General features: G+C 47.6%; 1 protein-coding gene across 7 annotated transcripts; it reads right to left on the bottom strand.

The window, feature by feature from the left end:
• Positions 1–8,409: 8,409 nt before the first annotated feature.
• LOC136542221 (probable cytokinin riboside 5'-monophosphate phosphoribohydrolase LOGL9) lies at positions 8,410–18,936 on the bottom strand. 7 transcript variants are annotated; one of them, XR_010780629.1, is made up of 6 exons: positions 18,192–18,932; positions 18,003–18,047; positions 17,867–17,897; positions 17,607–17,750; positions 15,358–15,918; positions 14,250–15,255 (listed from the first exon to the last, which is right to left on the bottom strand). XR_010780629.1 is itself a non-coding variant. In XM_066534561.1 (5 exons), exons 1-5 carry the CDS (start codon positions 18,336–18,338, stop codon positions 8,458–8,460), a joined length of 474 nt encoding a protein of 157 aa, XP_066390658.1. In that variant the 5' UTR covers positions 18,339–18,936; the 3' UTR covers positions 8,410–8,457. The 7 variants fall into 7 exon arrangements, 6 of the variants coding, with proteins under 6 accessions (XP_066390658.1, XP_066390657.1, XP_066390659.1 ...); XM_066534561.1 differs by lacking the exons at positions 14,250–15,255; positions 15,358–15,918 and adding an exon at positions 8,410–8,564 and having other exon boundaries at positions 18,192–18,936; XM_066534560.1 differs by lacking the exons at positions 14,250–15,255; positions 15,358–15,918 and adding an exon at positions 9,448–9,787 and having other exon boundaries at positions 18,192–18,936.
• Between the last annotated feature and the right edge of the window lie 513 nt (positions 18,937–19,449).

Below are 19,449 nucleotides of genomic sequence, written 5' to 3'. Positions count from 1 at the left end.
TAGGTAACCACCTATAGCTCATAGGTGACAGGAAATCACCCGACTTCTACCGGTCTAAGCTAGCTAAGCATTGACTCGACTACGGATACCAGGGTAACAAGGATATAGTATAACAAAGGTAAACAAGGGATAATGCAACAACGGTTGCAAACAACTCCTGAACATAATGCATCAATTAAAGTAAAGCACTGAATTAATAATTGCAAACCGGGAGAAAATGCTCCGGGGCTTGCCTCTCTCGAAGGAGCTCGGGCGGTGATCTGGGCACTTCAGAAGTTCCTCAACGTCCTCCTCGTCGGCTTCGGGCACTTCCTGTGGCTGCACCTCGAGCTGCTCCTTGGGCTCCTTAGGTATGATGACTGGGTTCTCGGTTTGCAATCCTGTATGATACAATGTGCGTAAGTGCTTATGCAATCGGTGCATCGGATGAGATGAATACAAGGGATATGCTTGAATGCAAGGTAGTCAACATCATCCAAGAAAATATACTACAAGCACATATCATCTACTGCATTCTCTTCTACTACTAATATGTTAAGTCAACACATCTTATTAAATGCTTCAAAGATACACCAAAGCTTCACTAATTTCTTAATCACACTTAAAGCAACACTTACTTAAACCCTAATTAATAATAGGTTTGAATAGCAACCTCTATTTTTCTTGCTTAGAAAAATCTTAGAAAATTACCATGGCACATTACTACCCTAAGTAGTCTACTATCAGATTTTTATGGTATTTGAATGAGTGGATTAGCCTATACAAAAATAACAAGCTATGGCATGATTATGAACATAAAAATACTTTGTACTGTGAAAAGTGTCAAACAACAGAGTTAGTATTTTTCCTATGTTCTTCATAGCATACAATTACTGTACAAAAATTATCACATGCATGTTTTATACAAAGTTTGCTCTCTAGCTAAAATAACAAAAATCAGCCATTAAAGGTACTTGAACTACACCTCAAAATTTTCCCACAGCACATGCATGAAATATATTTTTCCTAGGAAGTACATTACATAAGAAGATCAACAAACTTGGAATCATATTTTTCTGAAGCCTATAGGTTTTTCTACATATTTTTCAAGTTATCAGCAATATCCATGATTAAATAAAGTTCTACAGAAAAGTATCTCAAAAATGACATGCAATAATTTTCCCAAGTAGATCTGATGATAAGGAACCTAGCAAAATTTATTTCAATAGATTTGGAGCAAATTTGAGTATCCAAACATTTTGCAAACCATTTCTATTTTCAAATAATAAAGAAAAATTGAAAACGAATCCTTCTATTACTACTGGGCCGGCCTGTGAGAATCAGTCGGCCCACGGCCACACTTGGCCTGCGCGGCCTGAGTGAAGGGAAGGGGGAGGCGGCCTGGCCGGGCGTTGGCCCATGGCCTCTCGGCCTAGCTCGGCCGAGGCGAAGGCCACGCCGGCGCTGTGACGCCGCGGCGGTGCGGCTCGGCCAACGAGACCGGCGGCCATTGCCGGCCATGACAGGGCGAGCTAGCGGGTGCATGCGGTTCGCGAGAAGCTAGCGTACGCGGGCAGGTAGCTAGGCAGGGTGGAGAAGAGGAGGAAGGGTGCCTTCCACGACGGCCGAGCACGGCGGCGCCATGGCCGACGGTGGCGATGCGCTAGAAGGCACTACCTGGGCTTAATCAGTCGGCACAAGCATGAGCACCACGTGCCGGAGAGTGAGGCAGAACTGCTGGCGCGCGATTGCTGGCCGAGGTGGAGGAGAGGCGGCGAAATCAACCAGCGGGTGCGGTGGCGCGGCGAGGGGGAGAGTGAGTGAGCTCGGCGCTTGCGGAGAGGAGAGGCAGCATGGGAGAGTGCAAGCGAGCGTAGCGGCTCCAGCAGAAGTAGGCGGGCACATGGGCGTGGGCGCAGGCCGGCTGTGACGCACGGCGGCGTCGACGACGCATGGCCGCCACACGGCGGGCGAGCTCTGCCGCTGGTCGGGAGGCAGCGCGGCACGTCAGCGGGCGGGCGAGCGCGGAGGCAGGCCAGGCGCAGCGCTGGGCTGGGCTGGCAAGGCGCGTGGTGCTGGCGCGGGAGCCTCGCGGCTGCAGGCCGGGCCGGCTTTGGCCGTGGGCCAGAAACGAGGTGGCGGCCCGCGAAGTGAGAAAAACCCTTTTTCAATTAATATTTTCAAGAATTTTTCAAATACGATCTTTCAAATATCATTTTGAGCAAGAAAATGACATCTTTTGAAAATGTACCAAAAATAAAAGTTGATTAGAATGTAATTCTCTACAACTTTGCTTTTATGACCAAAGCCAAATTCTTTCTAGATTTTGAATTATAAAATCAAAGTAAATGTTTAACTCAAAACCCTAATTTTTGGGAAATTATTTTTGAAGCAAAATTTGGCAATAATTCAAATACAAACCTTGCTCCAAAAATTGTACTAAACATTTCTAGGTGATTTACCATGATAGCCAAACATGTTTTACTAGCCTAGCAACATAATCAGGGCAAAATAACTCTTAAACAGGTGTATGCAACAATGACGTCTCACGAACATGTTTCGTATGTTTCAAAGCAGTGTTTCAGTTGTTATTTACATGATTAGGCATGTATGATTTGGATGCTTGATGATGCATGATATGTATGATTTGCAGTGCCTAAATGTAGGCATAACATCGGGGTGTTACAGTGGTCAGCGCAGTTATGATGATGTCGTATTGGAGTTCATTATGAAGTAGCCGTGAGTGGATGTTAAACCATAATAGATACAAAACAAAGACAAGTTATGGAGACCAAAACTTTATTCAACATAAAAGTCGAGAGTATATATCTGGAGCGTTTCAAGGATAGAAACGTATAAGGTGTTCGATGTGCCATGAGTTGGGAACATCGATTCCTTCTAAGTCACTTAGGCAATAAGACACTGGTCGGGTAACCTCTTTGATGACATAAGGCCCTTCCCAAGGGGAAGAGAGCTTATGCATTCCTTTAGCTTTTTGTTTTCTGCGGAGAACGAGATCGCCGACAGCAAATGAACGACCTTTGATGTTTCGGTTGTAGTACCTCCGTAAGCCTTCTAGATATTTAGCTGTGCGAACGTAGGTGATTAGGCATTCTTCCTCAGCCCTGTCGACGTCCTCTGACCGAACAGCCACGTCCTACTCTTCATCATAGTTTTTCACCCTAGGTGCTCGGAAGGCAATGTCCGCTGGTAGTATGGCTTCTGAGCCATAGACCAAGAAGTATGGAGTTACGCCAGTGCTACGACTAGCTTGGGTATGCAGTCCCTAGACTACAGCTGGTAGCTCCATGAGCCATCTGCCCGGATGCATTTCTTCTTTCTGATATAGTCACTTTTTGAGGGCATCAACGATCATGTCGTTCGCCCGTTCAACCTAGCCATTGGCTCTAGGATGGGCAACAGAGACATATTTGACGAAGATGCTATGGTTTTCGTAGAAGTCCCAGAAGTGATGGCTAGTAAATGTAGTTCCAAGGTCAGTGATGATGCTGTTCGAGAGACCAAATCTGTGTACGATATCTTCGAAGAGCTTGACTGCTTTCTTTGCAGTAGCCGAGACGAGCGGTTTATATTCAATCCACTTGGAGAACTTGTCAATGGCGACATACACATACCAGAAACCACCTGGTGCTGGTTTGAAAGGCCCGATCATATCCAGTCCCTAGCATGCGAAGGGCCAGGAAGCTGGGATGGTTTGTAGTTCTTGCGCCGGCACGTGTATTTGCTTAGCGAAAAATTGGCATCCTTCACAACGCTGGGCGAGGTCTTCTGCATTAGAAATAGTTGTGGGCCAATAGAAACCAGCTCAAAAAGCCTTGTCAACCAGTGTTCTCGAGGCCGCATGGTTGCCGCAGGAACTAGAGTGAATTTCAGGAAGTAGCTTTATTCCTCCTCTTAGGTGATGTATTTCTGAAGTATCCCTTCCTTGGCACTTTTTCTTATCAAGCTGACGTCCACCAGCACGTAATGCTTGCTTCGATGAATTAGGCGTTTAGTTTTAGTCTTGTCGGTGGGTACCTCGGCGCTGGTGAGGTACTTGACAAATTGCTCCCTCCAATTAGCGGCCGGCGAAGGTACTGTAAGTACCAGCTGCTCGGCGGGGGGAAATTCCTGAACTTCCTTATCTTCGTTGATGGATGGCGCCAGGAGATCCTAAATGAAGAACCCCAGCTGGATCGCGGTGCGAGAAGAGCCTAACTTGGATAAGTGGTCGGCGAGCTGATTTTGGTCACGTACCACATGGTGGTACTCGATGCCATAGAATTTTCCTTCAAGCTTCCTGATTTCGGCACAATATGCATTCATCTTCTCGCTGGAGCAAGACCAGTCTTTGTTGAGCTGGTTGATGACCAGTGCGGAATCCTCGTACACCATGAGGCATTTGATGCCGAGCTCGATGGCTATACGAAGTCTATGGAGACAAGCTTCATATTCTGCAGCATTGTTGGAGGCCAGAAAGTGTATCCGAAGAACATATCGGAGCATATCCTTGGTCAGCGTAATGAATAGAATGCCCACACCAACACTGTTGATGCTAAGGGTGCCATTGAAGTACATCACCCAGTGCTTGGGGCAAGTGGCGGTGATAGGCTCTTAGATCTCGGTCCACTCAGTGATGAAATCAGTGAGCGCCTGTGACTTGATGGTAGGCCTGCTTCTGAATTCGATGGACATTCAAGGAGTTTATGCTTGATCGGTTTGGTGGTTGGTGAGACATTCAAGGAGTGCTCGATCTTCTCTCGTGGTACCCCAGCATGTCTGCAGGTTTCCAAGCAAACACATCGGCATTGGCACGTAGGAAGGAGATGAGCGCGCTTTCCTATTTGGGGTCAAGTTGAACCCCAATCTTCATGGTCTTGGAGGGGTCATCGAGGCCGAGGCCGATCTCCTTGACTTCCTTTGACTTGGTGGAGGCGCGGGGAGGCTCCAGCTCTAGGATCTCCATGTCTTCAGTAGGTACCATCTTGGCTTCGGTGACCATGTTTGTCATATGGATGGAGGGGTCAGTAGCTTCCGCGAGGGCGAGACTCTCGGACTCGTAGGCGTAGGTGATGGTGAGGTTGGCCTGTAGGGCCAAGACTCCAGCAGGCAAAGGCATCTTCAGCACTAGATAAGCATAGTGCGGTATGGCCATGAACTTGGCCAGAGCTGGCTAACCAAGTATGGCGTGGTAGGCGAGGTCGAAGTCGGTGACGTAGAAGTTGATGTGTTCGATGTGGTAGTTGCTTGCCGTGCCAAACTGTACTGGTAGGGTAATGTCTCCAAGCGGTTTAGAGGCCCTGCTAGGTACCACACCACAAAAGGATGACTTAGAAGGTGTGAGATCTGGCAAACCGAGGCCCAGCTCTTTTAGGGCTTCAGCAAAGAGGAGATTTAGAGCACTCCCACCATCGATGAGCACTTTCCTGAAGAGCACCTTCTATACGATTGCGTCGAGGATGAGGGGAAAACACCCTATGTAAGAAATATCCACCCACTGGTTGGCCCTGCTAAAGGTGATGGGGACCTTAGACCATGAGCGATAGCTGGGGTTGGCGGTGGTGTCTTCTGTATTGATAGAGAGCACCCGCCGTGCGGTGAGCTTCCGCTCTCTTCCGCTCTCAGTGGAGGCGAGGCCTCCAAAGATGGTGGTAACCACCTTGTCATGGTCCTGAAAGGCATTGTTGTTGCCCCAAGGTGGTCGGCGACCTCCAGCTCCATCATTGGAGTTGTCGTCTAGCTTCTTGTCCTAAAACTCCTTAGCCAAACCGAGGCAGTCCTTTATCTTGTGTTTGGCATTCTTGTGAAGAGGGCACGGGCTATCGAGGATCTTTTGGTATTGTTCGTCGTAGTTACGCTTGGCGCTAGGTTGACTGATGGTGGCGACAATGTGGTCTTGCCAGTGGTGGCGATTTTGGCCAGGCCTAGGTCCTTTTGTCTGATCACGGCCACCGTTGTGATGGTAGCTACGGTCGTTGGGGCGGCGGTCGTTGTGGCGTCGGTCGTCGGGGCGATCATCATAGCGGTGAGATGGGCGATGAGTGCCCGCATCCTCATTGAAGCGCACCTCGGCTTCCTCGGCATCAGCGTACTAGTTGGCCATAGTGATCATCTCACCGATGCCGGTAGGCGGCTTGCGGTTGAATTTAGAGCGAAGGTCACGATGGTGGAGTCCTTGGATGAAGGCGGTGATGACCTTAGCTTCCACGATGTTGGGAATAGAATTCCTCATCTCAGAGAAATGTCAAATGTAGCTATGGAGGAGCTCTGACGCTTCTGGTTGATGCGGTTGAGATCGTGATTGGTGTCGGGTCGAGTACATGTGGCCATATAGTTGTCGGTGAAGAATTTCTTCAGCACTTCCTAGGATTCGATGGAGTAGGGCGCAAGGCTGGTAAACCAGCTCATGGTGGGTGGTGTGAGCATGATGGGGAGATAATTTGCCATGACACTGCTGTCTCCTCTAGCAGCACGGACAGCAGTGGCATAAGCCTGCAGCCACTGTGTCAGATTCATCCTTCCTTCATAGGGCTCGACCCTAGTGATCTTAAAACCACGGGGCCACCGAAGTGTTTGGAGCGCCCTTGTGAAAGCTGGAGGCCCCTTAGGGTTGTCGACACCATCGTCTATAGTGTTGCGGTCAGCAATAGGCTCGAGGGCTAAGTCTAGGTTGCCGTACTCCTGCCTGTACTCCTGGCAGCGACGTACTTTGTCTTCATGGCGATCGAAGTGACATTGCTCGATACACCATCGCACATCCTAAAGGTTGTTGAGGTGCACTCGAGCATCCTATTCGACCTCCTAGTCATGTTGACGATGGTGTTTGGCATGGTGGCCACCAGCTCCTCCCTGGAGAGGTAGCGACTGGTCAGTGAAACAGCTTTGACTAGGGTGCTGATTAGATCTCGACACAGCTGACCAGCGAATCATGCTCGTAGAGCACGAAGGTCTCTGATTCTCATGAATCTCATTAACCTGATAGTGTGCAGCTTTAAGCATGGCGGCAACCTTGGCGAGCCCAGGCGTCTGTGGGAGGCGAGCGAGCTCATTGGCGGCCACTGCTAGATTAGTGCTTGGAGTCTTGAAGATGTCGTGGCCGTTAACAAGGAGAAATTCTTTGTCGAGGTCACTGTGGAGCGGGAGCGGTCTTCCCTGTGAATCGAGCCGATTATTCTGAGCAGCCTCAGCCCTCGCAATGGTTGCCTCATTTTCTTGGTGCTGCGCGCGGTTGACATTCTAATTCTCCCGAGCAACGCGCTCCTCCTCGGTTTCGCTATTCTGAGGAGGGCTGTCGACGCTGACGTTGAAGATCGCACCACCCCGGAATGGTGGAAGAAGGAGTTGCTCAGAGACGGTTTCGGCAAGGGTCTCTATAGAGCCCTGAGACTTGGAGCCCGGATTTTCCTCCGGGATGGACTAGAGGGGCACTCCGGGGCACCGGCCTAAGTGTAGCATGTTGACGGCTGGCGGAGGCTGGACGGCGATCTGGTCGGCGAGTAGATGGGCACATTCCACCTGGTCGGCGAATTTGCCCCTCAGGGCGTCTTGGCAAGTGGCAGTGATGTTGTTGAGCCCAAAGGGCAAAGCCACGACTCCTAGAGTTTTTCGGGCAGCCTCTGATAGATTTGGATCGGAGGGTGGTCGATGCTGAACTAAAGTGTCCACAGCCAATTCAGTGATGGAGAGACAATCAGTGAGTTTCAGTCTGACCAGATCGATGGATTCGATCATATCGTCATTGTTGATCTACCTCCTCTAGTAGTGAGGAAGTCGATGGTGAGTTATTAATGAAGGCGACCTTGGAAGTGGTTCCAAGATTGGATCCACAGTTGTAGGAGCGGGGGTGGTCGGTGCAGAAACGATCTGCACTGGCTCGAGGAGCTCTCCGACTTTGTCAGCGTTGATGATCCAGGAGATCGATTCGACCGTGAAGATCTAGCCGGGCTGGGGACAGGACAAAGAGCCTGTGGACAAAGCCATCTTGTTCAACAAGGAAACAGCACGCACACCCCTACCTAGCGCGCCAACTGTCAACAAAATATTGTTGGCAGTCCTCCGAGGGGTATCCCACGAAGGTAGATTGATCGGTAGGGGAGCGTGAGATCAAGAACAAGAAGGCAATAGAGACACATGAGTTAGACAAGTTCAGGTCGTCAGTATAACGTAATACCCTATGTGATAGAACCGCCCAATTTATACAAGATCAAGTATGGTTGTCCCCGCTAACATGTTGACACACCGATACTTTCACTCATATAAACCCAGTAGTCCGCCGAGTGTCCTGAAAGACCTCGGTAAATCAACATCACAACCAAGATCGTGTGATTAAGCAAATACACATCATCTACATCAGGTTGCAGCGGAAATAATATTACAAAGGGGTTAACAAATAATAGTACAAGTTTGGGTTTCAAAACCGCTTAGTGAAAACAACATAGCTTTCAAATGATTACATTAATATATGTTCCAAATATATTGCTAGCATAGTGACATCATCCGACAAAAGCATATAGATGAGAAGTAAGTATAGAATAATCGAGCCCACCGATGGTTAGCCACCATCATCAACAGGTCGAGAACATCACCTGCAACAACGTGGGATAAACCCTGAGTACTCGAATGTACTCAGCCAGACTTACCCGTCTTAAACCAAAATAAAGCGACACCAAGGATTATGCATGGCTTTCTTTAGTGGGCTAGCTGACTTATTTGCGAAAAGCATAAGCTATCATAAAGAAATCATTTTAAGTACTTTGCATCATCTTTATTATGACCTATCCATCTAGGTAAGCACCTGTACTATAGCAATCACTTGATTAACCAATAACATCCAGTTACCAATTTAGATTTAGCATATCCCATATCATCCAGATAACCATCCTTGTTCCATAATAATTACTACGATGCCGTAACTCAAGTCAAGTGCTCACTATCCAGGAGCGATGGCAATTCAAATTGATTCCTAACCAGCTGGTGATTTATTTCTTACACAAACCTCACTCACCCGCTAAAGTGAGGTATCGGTCACCGAGTCAACTATCTAGGAATCTCGAGTTTGCCAGGAACCACATGTACCCGGGGGCCGACCGACTGCTCTTTGGTCTTATCTTCGCACCCCCCATGTCCTACCATACCTGCTCTGGTACAGTGCGCTGCATGCAATCTACTCGGCCTAAATAATCTCCCAGCTTCGTGGTCGAAAGGTACTTTATTCGGCTAGCTAAATGTAAGGCATGCGTTCGACATGACTCGAGGCCCAACAACGGTCGGTCCTTAATCAACATAGACGAAAACTAACAGCACCCTAGAACCCTGTCTGGTTGCCTCCAACTTTTCCGTCCGGTCTCTAATTTCCATCACACATGGTTAATTCCAGGATATCATTCTTTCCATAGCTAAATTCTTCCAGTAACCACCTATAAATATAGGTGACCGGATATCACCGATCGCTACCGGTCTAAGCAAGGCTAAGCAGTTATTTGATCCTGACCTAACCGGGTAAAAGGTAATAAGGTAGGCAAGGATAATAATAAATGCATCAACGGTTTCAATCAACTCCTACAACTTAATGCAACAATATATAAACTCATATATATAGAAAGAATTGCTTTTATAAATTAGGAGACTTATAATGCTCTAGGGCTTGCCTAGGATCCGACACAAGTCAGTTCAGTTAGCTTGCACTGCCCTGGTGATGTCTTAGGTCCTAGCACTCGCTTAGTCCTTCCATCTTCGGGATAGATCCTCCATACACCGTCTTCGGGTTTGGCTCCAACATCACGTTCTTCACGTGGTTCATCTAGCGCACCTAGATGAGATGCAAAATGCATGTGTATGAATATGAAGAATGGTGATACAAGAGGCACCACATAAACATTCAAGACAAACACAAGATTATGCAAGACATAGACACCAATAGCTATTTAACTAACCTCACACAACTAACTATAGAGAGCAAGCTATTCACATCAAACCAAACATCAAGATAGCAAGTACAACAAGCATGGCATATTAGTTTACTTACGTTCTATTCAAATTACTTTAACTTGCCAGGTTTAGACAACCTAATATACAATTGCTCATCTTCAGTTAAGGCTTGGCACCTACAACTAACAAGTTATCTTAATTAGCCTAGCATCTAAATCATCACATCAACTCATATCAAGCAAACAAGTAATTCACGGCAATCACAGAGTCAAGGCTGCAAACAGCAGCAGCTAATTTTACTCATAACAGGAGTTGTACTAATCCAAAAGACATGCAATAAGACAATCTGGAAAGGATATGAATTTTTATACAATTCATCTTTAATCCTCTTAGCATGATTCTCAAGTTAACTAAGTCAATTATACCCATTTACAGAAACTGGTCCACAATTGACAGAAAGCAGCCATTTCTGAAACCCAACTTTAAACAGGCATAACTCACAAACCACAAGGCCAAATACCACCAAATTTTAACATAAGCTAGATACATGAATTATCTACAACTTTGTTATTCTCATATTAAGATGATTTTACAGTTAGAAGGGTCAACTAATGCAATAATTGCATTTCTATCCAAACCATAGACAGAAACTGACATGCCATTTTAAACAGCTATAAATGGAGTTATACATGTACTATAAATGTGATTCTAGACTTTTTAGAAAGCTTAGAAAATTCTAAACAACTTTGTTGTAAACACCTAAAGCTAATTATACTATTAAGAAGGCCCCACAGTAAGAACAAGGAAACCCTCTCTGGTTTTGGGCAGAAACAGCCACAGAAATTTAAGCAAGTATAACTCAAGATCTACTTAGACAAAAATCATGATATTTAACTTTTTGGAAAGCTTAAGAAAAGTACCACAACTCATGTATTTTCACCAAGTCATGATTCATAACTTAACTGGGCCAATTAATTCAAACATGCAGAACTATTCAGAGTAGAAGCAAAGCACTACAGGGCATTTGTTATTTTTATAACTCTTAAACTATAAATTCTAAACTCCTGAAATTTTTACCAGACAACAAAATTCACCTTAGTAGCACTCCACAAAATTTTCACATTTATTTGAGCATAAAAACTACAGTTATGAAAAACACAAGACATGGCAAGTAACAGGAACCTAGCTGCATAGATCTATTTTTACAGCAAAATATTTAAACTAAAATATGCCACGTTATAGATCTAATGCATAGACAATTATTCCAAAAAGTCCTCATTTTCGATTTTACGATTTTTGTATGAATTACTATGAATTTTCAAAGTGGAGCATTCAAATCTGTAAAAAACAGAGAAAAGGAATGGAAATCTTGCATCGGGGTCCCTACGGAAAATATAAATCAAACGTCAGCAAAGAGGTCCTCCTGAGCACTATTCACATGTGTCACAACTTCGTAGAAAGTACCTTCCCTTTTCTCGAATTCGAGCGCGAAGCCCTTGATGGGATTTGGAGCAGAGGATGCGCCGGAGCTCGTCGTTTCCGGCCGGAGGAGGCTCGTCGGTGGCGGGGGAGTGGAGGAGGAGCACCAGGGTGTCTCCCGCACCCGTGTGTGCACTCGAACTTGCTGGAGGTGGCCCACGATGGCCTGGCCACGCGCGTGCACGGACCATCCACAGCGGCCGTGCTCTGGCGGGTTGCGCAGCTAGGGAGGGGCGTAGAAAGGGGTGGCGGAAGGAGGAGAAGGTGATGCCACGCTTGGTTTGGATAGAGGAGGGACAGAGTGGAGGCAGTAGCAACGGTGAGGAGCTCTGCTCGGCTTGTCCATGGCGGACGTGCTCTGGCGCGCGCGTGCGGCGCAATGGGCGAGAGAGGAGGAGAGCAGGGCGAGCAGAGAGGCGAGTGAGGGTGCTTCGGTGCTCCACATTTACGCAGGCAGGGGCAGGCGGCTTAGGCGGGGCACCCTCGACGTGTGGAGCAGAGGCGAGGAGCATGGCGATCGCGTGTCCCATTTTGGGGCCCACCGTCAAACACCTGGTGCGCGAGAGAGTTCCCGACTTTGCAGTCCAAAACGGCATATTCAGCTTGGATTCAGACCTGGGCGCCTGTAGCAAAGTTGTTGTGCACAAGCTGCTCTCCAACTTTTATTAAGGGTGCCTAGACATTAAACTCTCGGATTAGTAGCAAATCAAGCCTCAATTTGATAGTGTCAATGCGTTGACATCGATTAACAATTTCCAAAAATTGATAGCCAAAATGAAGTCAACTGAGTGCCATCCTTATACATGCTCTTCGCCATCATGTACACTCCAACTTTTATCTTTGGACCAAATTGAGTTGCTTAACAAAATTTGGAGAACGCGAGACGCCAATGCCGATGTCCATGAATTTCTAGACTTAGAATATTTCAAAGTGCTGAAATCAGCAACAAATTCAATCTTGTGACCTCGATTTGACTTACTTCCAAGATGATCTAGCTCTTAGTCCAAAAACAAAGTTTGTTCTACATGATATGGACTACAACTTTCATTTAAGGTCCAACCTCAAAACTAGTATAGAACCTACTGTTCTACTTTGACCAAAGTAGGATCACGATGAAGCTTAAATCATCCTTTTTGATCCATTGGAGCATTTTCTTGGCATTTGCCCAACATGAACCTTTCATGACTTTTGTTGTAGAGTTCATCTAGAGTCATTTTGGCAAGGTTGCAAGGTTTGGTTGACGATCGAGAATTCCATTCACTTTATAAAATAATTCAAGCAAGGACATAACTCGTCATTTCATGTGACTTCTTGATTCCAAACTTCACGAAACTTTTCCATGGATCAGTATAGATGGGTATTGATGTGAGACACATGAAGATATTCCAATAACACTAGTCAAACATATATCTTGAAAAGGGCCTATATGTAAAGCAAGGGTGCAATATCCACGTTGAGGTTGGGGCTCATTTCCATAGGTTTGACCTTGACATTTTCATCATCACTTAATATGCCATGTTTGAGCTCAAACCCATTGCTTAACTAGTGGCAAACACCTAGGGTGTTACACCCAACTCCTGTGGTCTGTTGGTTTGTATTAGCTATCGTATGATATTGCGTGTGTTTGAAGGGGGTCCCTGCCCGCCTTATATAGTCCGGGGAGCAGGGTTACAAGTCGGTTAGATCTAAGAGATAACCAGAAAGTAATAACTGATTACAGGAATCTTGGGATCATACATATCCTAACAGATCTCATAGTATCTTTAGGATATCTTCCATATGTCTTGCGGAAGGCGCCGACCAGGATCATGCCCTGCAAGGCTTCATCTTGTGGGCTGGGTCGCCCCTGAGGGCGCAGCCCATGTGGTCCACCGTGGGTATCCAGGGTCGTACCCCCTATAGGTGCCCTAGATGCCTAGATGACAGCACTAGTGGCTTGGAACCTACAAGTGGTGTACTAAAAGTTCATATTGAAGTTCTCATGTTAATCGGAAAAAGAAAAGGACATGTAGCTTTAGATTTTATGGTGATTTAACAATCTGGCTAGACTAATTAAAAAAGAATATACACCTTTGGTTCTAATAATAATATAACACGCTATAGATTTAACCAAGAGTAGTTCAGTCCCAAAAACTTCTTAATTTAAAGTTAGTCCCATCAGAATCTAAAAATGGAACTGTATTATCGGTGTTTCAAACCACCGGCTAGTAAATTTGTATCTGCGCGTCTGGCCTAGATGGTGTGCTCGGATAACACAAGAATTTATATTGGTTCGGGCGAAATGTTCCTACGTCCAGTCTGCTGCTACTCGTGTTACCGGTACTAGTTTGTAGGAGTTATAAACGGACGAGAGAGGGAGAAAGTCCTAAGTCTCTGGTGAAAAGATCGAACAGAGTTGAGCCTTGTTGAGCTCATTTAGCCGTGTGCTCGTGCCTCTCCCCTTCATGGGACGTCATGCTTCCCCTTTTATAGGTGAAGGTGAAGGGGAAGGCACAGGTTAGGGAGAGAAAAGGAGAAAAGCGAGGGAGAAGAAGGCCTCTAGGGTCGCGGCGTCCTTCACCTATTTTATGCGGGTCCCACCAATCCTGTAGATGATGACGGGGTTGGCTCCACATTGTGGCCCTGCTCAAGCAGCGGCAGCGACGTTCTAGCTTACCCAAGCGAAGTGTGGGAGGGCTTCATCATCTTCGATGATCCTGCGGTTCACGTCGTAGGCCATGACGCGTGCACGCCCATTGTCTCCGCAGTGCTTGATCTCTCGCTCAAGCTCTACGCGCTCCTGCTCGAGTTGGAGTCGTGCATCCTCGAGCTCCTGGTGCCGTGCCCTTAGCTGTTTCGCTCGCATGCGAGGAAGGGCCCCTGCATCTTCCTCGACCTCGTCATCGAGGTCATTTGGTGGGGTACCCCTCCCTCATGGACGCTTTCGACACGTCCCTCGGGGGTGTCTGCCATAAAACATTATCGCGAGGGGTGATGGCTCCCCCTGCTAGAGACAGAGTCGGAGAGCTACTCTAAATCTCATGTGAGAAGGTCGTGGAAAGATTTCACGACGTATTTGGTCATCCCCACGAACTCGTCGTTCGTAGGGGATGGGTGCATGTGCTGTGCCATGAGGTGGCCAACAGTCCCTATAGCATTGCGTAGACCGAACAGGAATGCTGCCGGGGCGCCCTAGGTGAGCTGTTCTGGGAGAGCGGTCCCCCCGACGAGTTGGATCATGGCGTTGACGAAGGAGAAAGTAAGGCAGCGTAGCTCCTCTCAAGATGGTCGGGGTCCCAGGAAGGTGTTGAGTTGGCATTCTAGCCTCCCGTAGTCGAACCCGAGGAGTCGGTCGCTCCTGGGGACATGAGACTCCAGCGTGTGCAGCTACAGCTCCTCAAGCGCCTCGATGATCGCGCCGAGGCCGGCGGAGTGGAGAGGCTAGACGACGGCATGAGCCTGCGCCAACTCAACCTCCGCCTTGACGATGAAGTCTAGGCTACCGAAGCGCACGTGCGCATCTGGGACCCAGCTAACGCCGTGACTAGCCATCCGAGGCCTGATGTGGATGTCGAGATGCGCAAAAAGCCCCTACCTGACGCGCCAACTGTCGGTGTTTTGAACCACCGGCTAGTAAATTTGTATCTACGTGTCTGGCTCGGATGGTGTGCTCGGAGGACATAAGAACTTAACTGATTCGAGCGGAATGTTCCTGCGTCCAGTCTGCTGCTGCTCGTGTTACCAGCACTAGTTTGTAGTAGGGGTTACAAACGGACGAGAGAGGGAGAAGGTCCCAAGTCTCTGGTGAAAAGATCGAACGGAGTTGAGTCTTGTTGAGCTTGTTTAGCCGTGTGCTCGTGCCTCTCCTCTTCATGTGGCGTCCTGGTTCCCCTTTTATAGGTGAAGAGGAAGGCGTAGGTTAGAGAGAGAAAGAGAGAGAAAATGAGAAAAAGCGAGGGAGAAGAAGGCCTCTAGGGTCGCGGCGTCCTTCACCTCCTTTATGCGGGTCCCACCGGTCCTGTAGATTATGACGGGGACGGCTCCACATCGTAGCCCTGTTCGTCACAGGTGCTACACGCAGGTGGCGTCTGCCGGTCGTGGCGTCCCATCCCGTACCGGCGAACAACGTGGTCAACAGGTACTCCTGTCAGAAGCCGTACGGGGATTAGGCAGCACAGCGCTGGCACGCCCGACACTGTTGGCGACGTGAGCCCCCAAGTATGGTTCGTCGTGGGCACGGGTCACGTCGAGACGTGCCCGCTTCCCTCCAGGTGTCAGAAGTTTGACTCTAGGGTCGTACTCTTAGACCCGTAGTGGTTGGAGGCGGTATGGATCCCCTTTGGGCGAGACGGAGCGCGCGCCCTCGGGGTCGGGCGAGACGGAGCCCGCGTCCGAGGGGTCTGACGAGACGGAGCCTCCACCCTCGGGGTCGGGCGAGACGGAGCCCGCGCCCTCAGGGTCGGGCGAGACCTTAAATACGTCTTGGCCCATCCGGACGAATTAACGTTCGTGGTCGTTAACTTTCTTCCTCCGAGTATCCCTAATATCGATACCCTACATGAACCATTGATCAAATATAAGCAACTAGGAAATAAGCTTATCAGCTTTTACAAGGAAAAGACAAGACAAGAAAACCGGCGTACATCTCCCAAAAATAGGTTTGGTCGATCTAGACACCACGATAACAGCATGAAATGGATGAACTTGTTGTAGAGGTGATAAAACTCGATTTGGGTTGAGATCATATACACAGACAGGCTTGTTGTAGCATGCCTGAGATCAGTACCTCTCTGGAAATAATCAAATATTGTGCGTGAAACTTGAACAATGGTCCTACTGATGGATGGAGATCACCAAGGAGAATAGAAGGCCGACTTGATTTAGAATGTTTTTCAAGTAAGAAAAGGAAAATATATACTCCCTCCGTACTAGTAATTCAAGTCGTTTTGGACAGTAACACGGTCTCCAAATCATAACTTTGACTTCATATATATATATATATATATATATATATATATATATATATATATATATATATATATATATATATATATATATATATACACACACACACACACACTACCCTGGCTACAAAAATAATTTATTCTGTAGCTACGATAATTACTATATTAATTTACGAGATTACAGTAACTCCTTACTAAATAGTTTACTATAACATTATGATAAATATCCACATATGTTATAGTAACACAACTATCATAAATATGTATTTACATTATCGTAAATTAGTATATAAAATTATCGTAAATGGAGGTGGCTACAGAATAACTTATTTTGTAGCTAGCTATTGAATATACTCTCCCTCTCTCTCTCTCTATGTATGTATATATATATATATATATAAAAATATATATGAAGGTGCTTTTCAAGACAAATCTATATGTGGTTTTCACATTTCAAAAGTCAACCACTTAAAAGTTATTCATGATTTATATTCTCAGTGTTTTATCAAGTCTTGTCAAAACAACTTGAATTACCATTACCGAGGGAGTAGTAAAAAGGAAAACTAGCAACCAGCGGTTATTTGCGTGAGCATCTTGCTAGTCAAAATTACTGCTAAATGCATCATGCGTGACGAGCAAACGGAGGAAGATAAACGCAGATACGCCATTAGGTGAGAGAGAAACACTAGTGCTGGATGAAATAATCTTGCAGCTACTGGCTGGTGGTCAATTACATTACCAGATTACCAATGACTTCTCTACTACACTAGAATACATCATCAGGGACCGATCGAGGGGACAACTAACTAGCTACTACACTATACTAGTTGGCTAGTTGCTACTGGGTAGTAATAATAAACAACACGTGATCAGGATACGTAGCCTAGGAATACGACTAGTAGTAGTAGGAATACGTGGCTAGGAGCAGAATACATGTAGCAGGACAGACAACCAAGCCGCTGCAACTGAACGCACACCCACGAAAAACACAAGTCTTTCCGTGCGTTTTTCTCGGCGGTGCCCCCGTTTTTGCCGTCGAATTGCATGTCTAGGCTAGCTAAGGAGAAAAATACATATATATCATCGCATGGATGGGTAGATATATATAGCCATATAGGTGGTGCCACCGGCTGCCTTGGACCAACCAGGAGGCCGCCAAGACCGCGCGGCTTTGGATGATGAGATGCGCCCCCATGCGCGTGCGTAGGCCGGGACCCGAGAGAGAGCGTCCAAGCGCCCAAGCGGACGCACGCACGCACGGGTCACAAGTCACTGTACCTCCAGCTTGTGGACGAGTTCCCTGGCGTCGGGGGCGCTGACGAAGATGTGGCGCTGGGAGGGCTTGATGAAGCCGTCGTCCACCGCCTTGTCGATGAACGCCGGCAGGAAGTCGTAGTACCCGTCCACGTTCAGCAGGCCCACCTGCGCCACATACAGACACAGTTGTGTCGTGGGAGTTGTAGGTTGTCAGTGACTAATAACCTGCTGCGTCTGCCTCTGCTGGCGCGCGCGTTCGTGTGTCTCTGTTTTCATCTCACCTGCTTGCCCATGAGAGTGGTGGGTATGACGCTGCAGCAGCAAAAACAAAGCACGCAGTCAGCTGGAGGAAACGTGCTGATCGAGACATGTCCGGTGAACAGCCGGACGAGAGAGGCGTGCGTGCGACTGGCTGACCCAATGACATGGCCCTCCGTACACCAAATCCACCTTCCTCGCCACCTGTAGTGCAAGTGCAACGTTCAGCCAGTCAGGCACCAACGCTCGGGTCGGGTCGGGTCGACGAACCAAACAGAACACCACCATGCTATGCAGATGCAGGGGCCAGGGGTAGGGCGTGCGTGCGGGTGCTCTGTGCTCACTCACCCGCTCCTTGCCGAGCTCGACGGCGGCGTCCCGGTAGCTGCTCCGCTTGCCGGAGCTGCTCCCGCAGAACACGCACACCCGCCTGAACCTGCTTCCGGACTCCTTGCCCGCGCCGCCGTTCTCCGCCGCCGCCCCTTCCGCTTCCATCGTCGGCCTTGATGGCTTGCTAGCACGTAGCACCTAGCAGAAAGAAACAAGAAGCTGCTGCTGCGTCTGCGTGAGGGCGGTGGTGCTGTGGCCGATCGATTGGCCGGCGCGCGCGCTTTTGGGCCGGGGCCCTGCGGAAACAGGAGTTGTGATGGATCCACCGAGGTTTCAGATTGGGCCGAGGCTGATTCGCGCTGCGGGTATCGGTACTACTACTGCTACTAGTCTACTACACGGTAGCTAGGGCTAAAGCCGCCATTGATTAGCTGCCATGTGCCGGGAGTAATTGTAATCCCCTCTCGTCTCGTCCGATCGGAAGCCTTGCTCTAGTGTGGTGCGGACTGCTGATCAGTCGTGGTGCCACTGCCACTGCCAGCTGATATAGCTTTTGAATTTTCCTTTCTCCGGTCAAAGAGGGAAAAAAACGACGTGTAAGTTTCTCGTCTCCCTTCCAGCGCTGTAGATTTGCGTGCGTCCGGTGGTGACTATTGGCTAACGATGTCCATCCAATCGCGCAAGGAAGCCGCGACGACCTGCGTGCTGTGCTGCTCTGTGGACGCGAGCTCATGCTTGGTCATCCTTCTCGCTCTGAAAAGGACGGGACCTGGAAATTGGCCCGGGTTCTTTCTTTTTTACACACATTTTTCAGGCAATAGTAGTATTTGATTGATATAATATTTGAGAGGTCGTAGTGCTAGTAGGATATTTTGTAGTAAGGCCTTGTTTAGTCGTAGGAAGTTGGAATTTGGGGATATTGTAGTACTTTCGTTTTTATTTGGCAATTAGTGTTCAATCATAGACTAATTAGACTCAAAACGTTCGTCTCGTAATTTTCCACCAAACTGTGCAATTAGTTTTTTTTCGTCTATATTTAATGCTCCATGCACGGGGCGCAAACATTCGATGTGTCAGATACTGTAGCACCTTTTTAGGAATTTAGAGTGGAACTAAACAAGGCTAATACAAAAAGGAAGAATAGACTCATGAGACGAGTATCACTTCCAGTGCCTTATCTGATACAGATAGTGGCCCACAGGCCACAGGCGCACCAGCTCTACTCTACAAGTCAAAGCACTCCGACAGGTTCAGATACATACAAAAGCTGAATCTG

The sequence above is a fragment of the Miscanthus floridulus genome, chromosome 3 (genome assembly GCF_019320115.1).
Source record: "Miscanthus floridulus cultivar M001 chromosome 3, ASM1932011v1, whole genome shotgun sequence".
Taxonomy (NCBI): Eukaryota; Viridiplantae; Streptophyta; class Magnoliopsida; order Poales; family Poaceae; genus Miscanthus; species Miscanthus floridulus.
The sequence above is the reverse complement of the archived record's forward strand: the minus strand, read 5'-3'. Positions and strand labels throughout refer to the sequence as shown.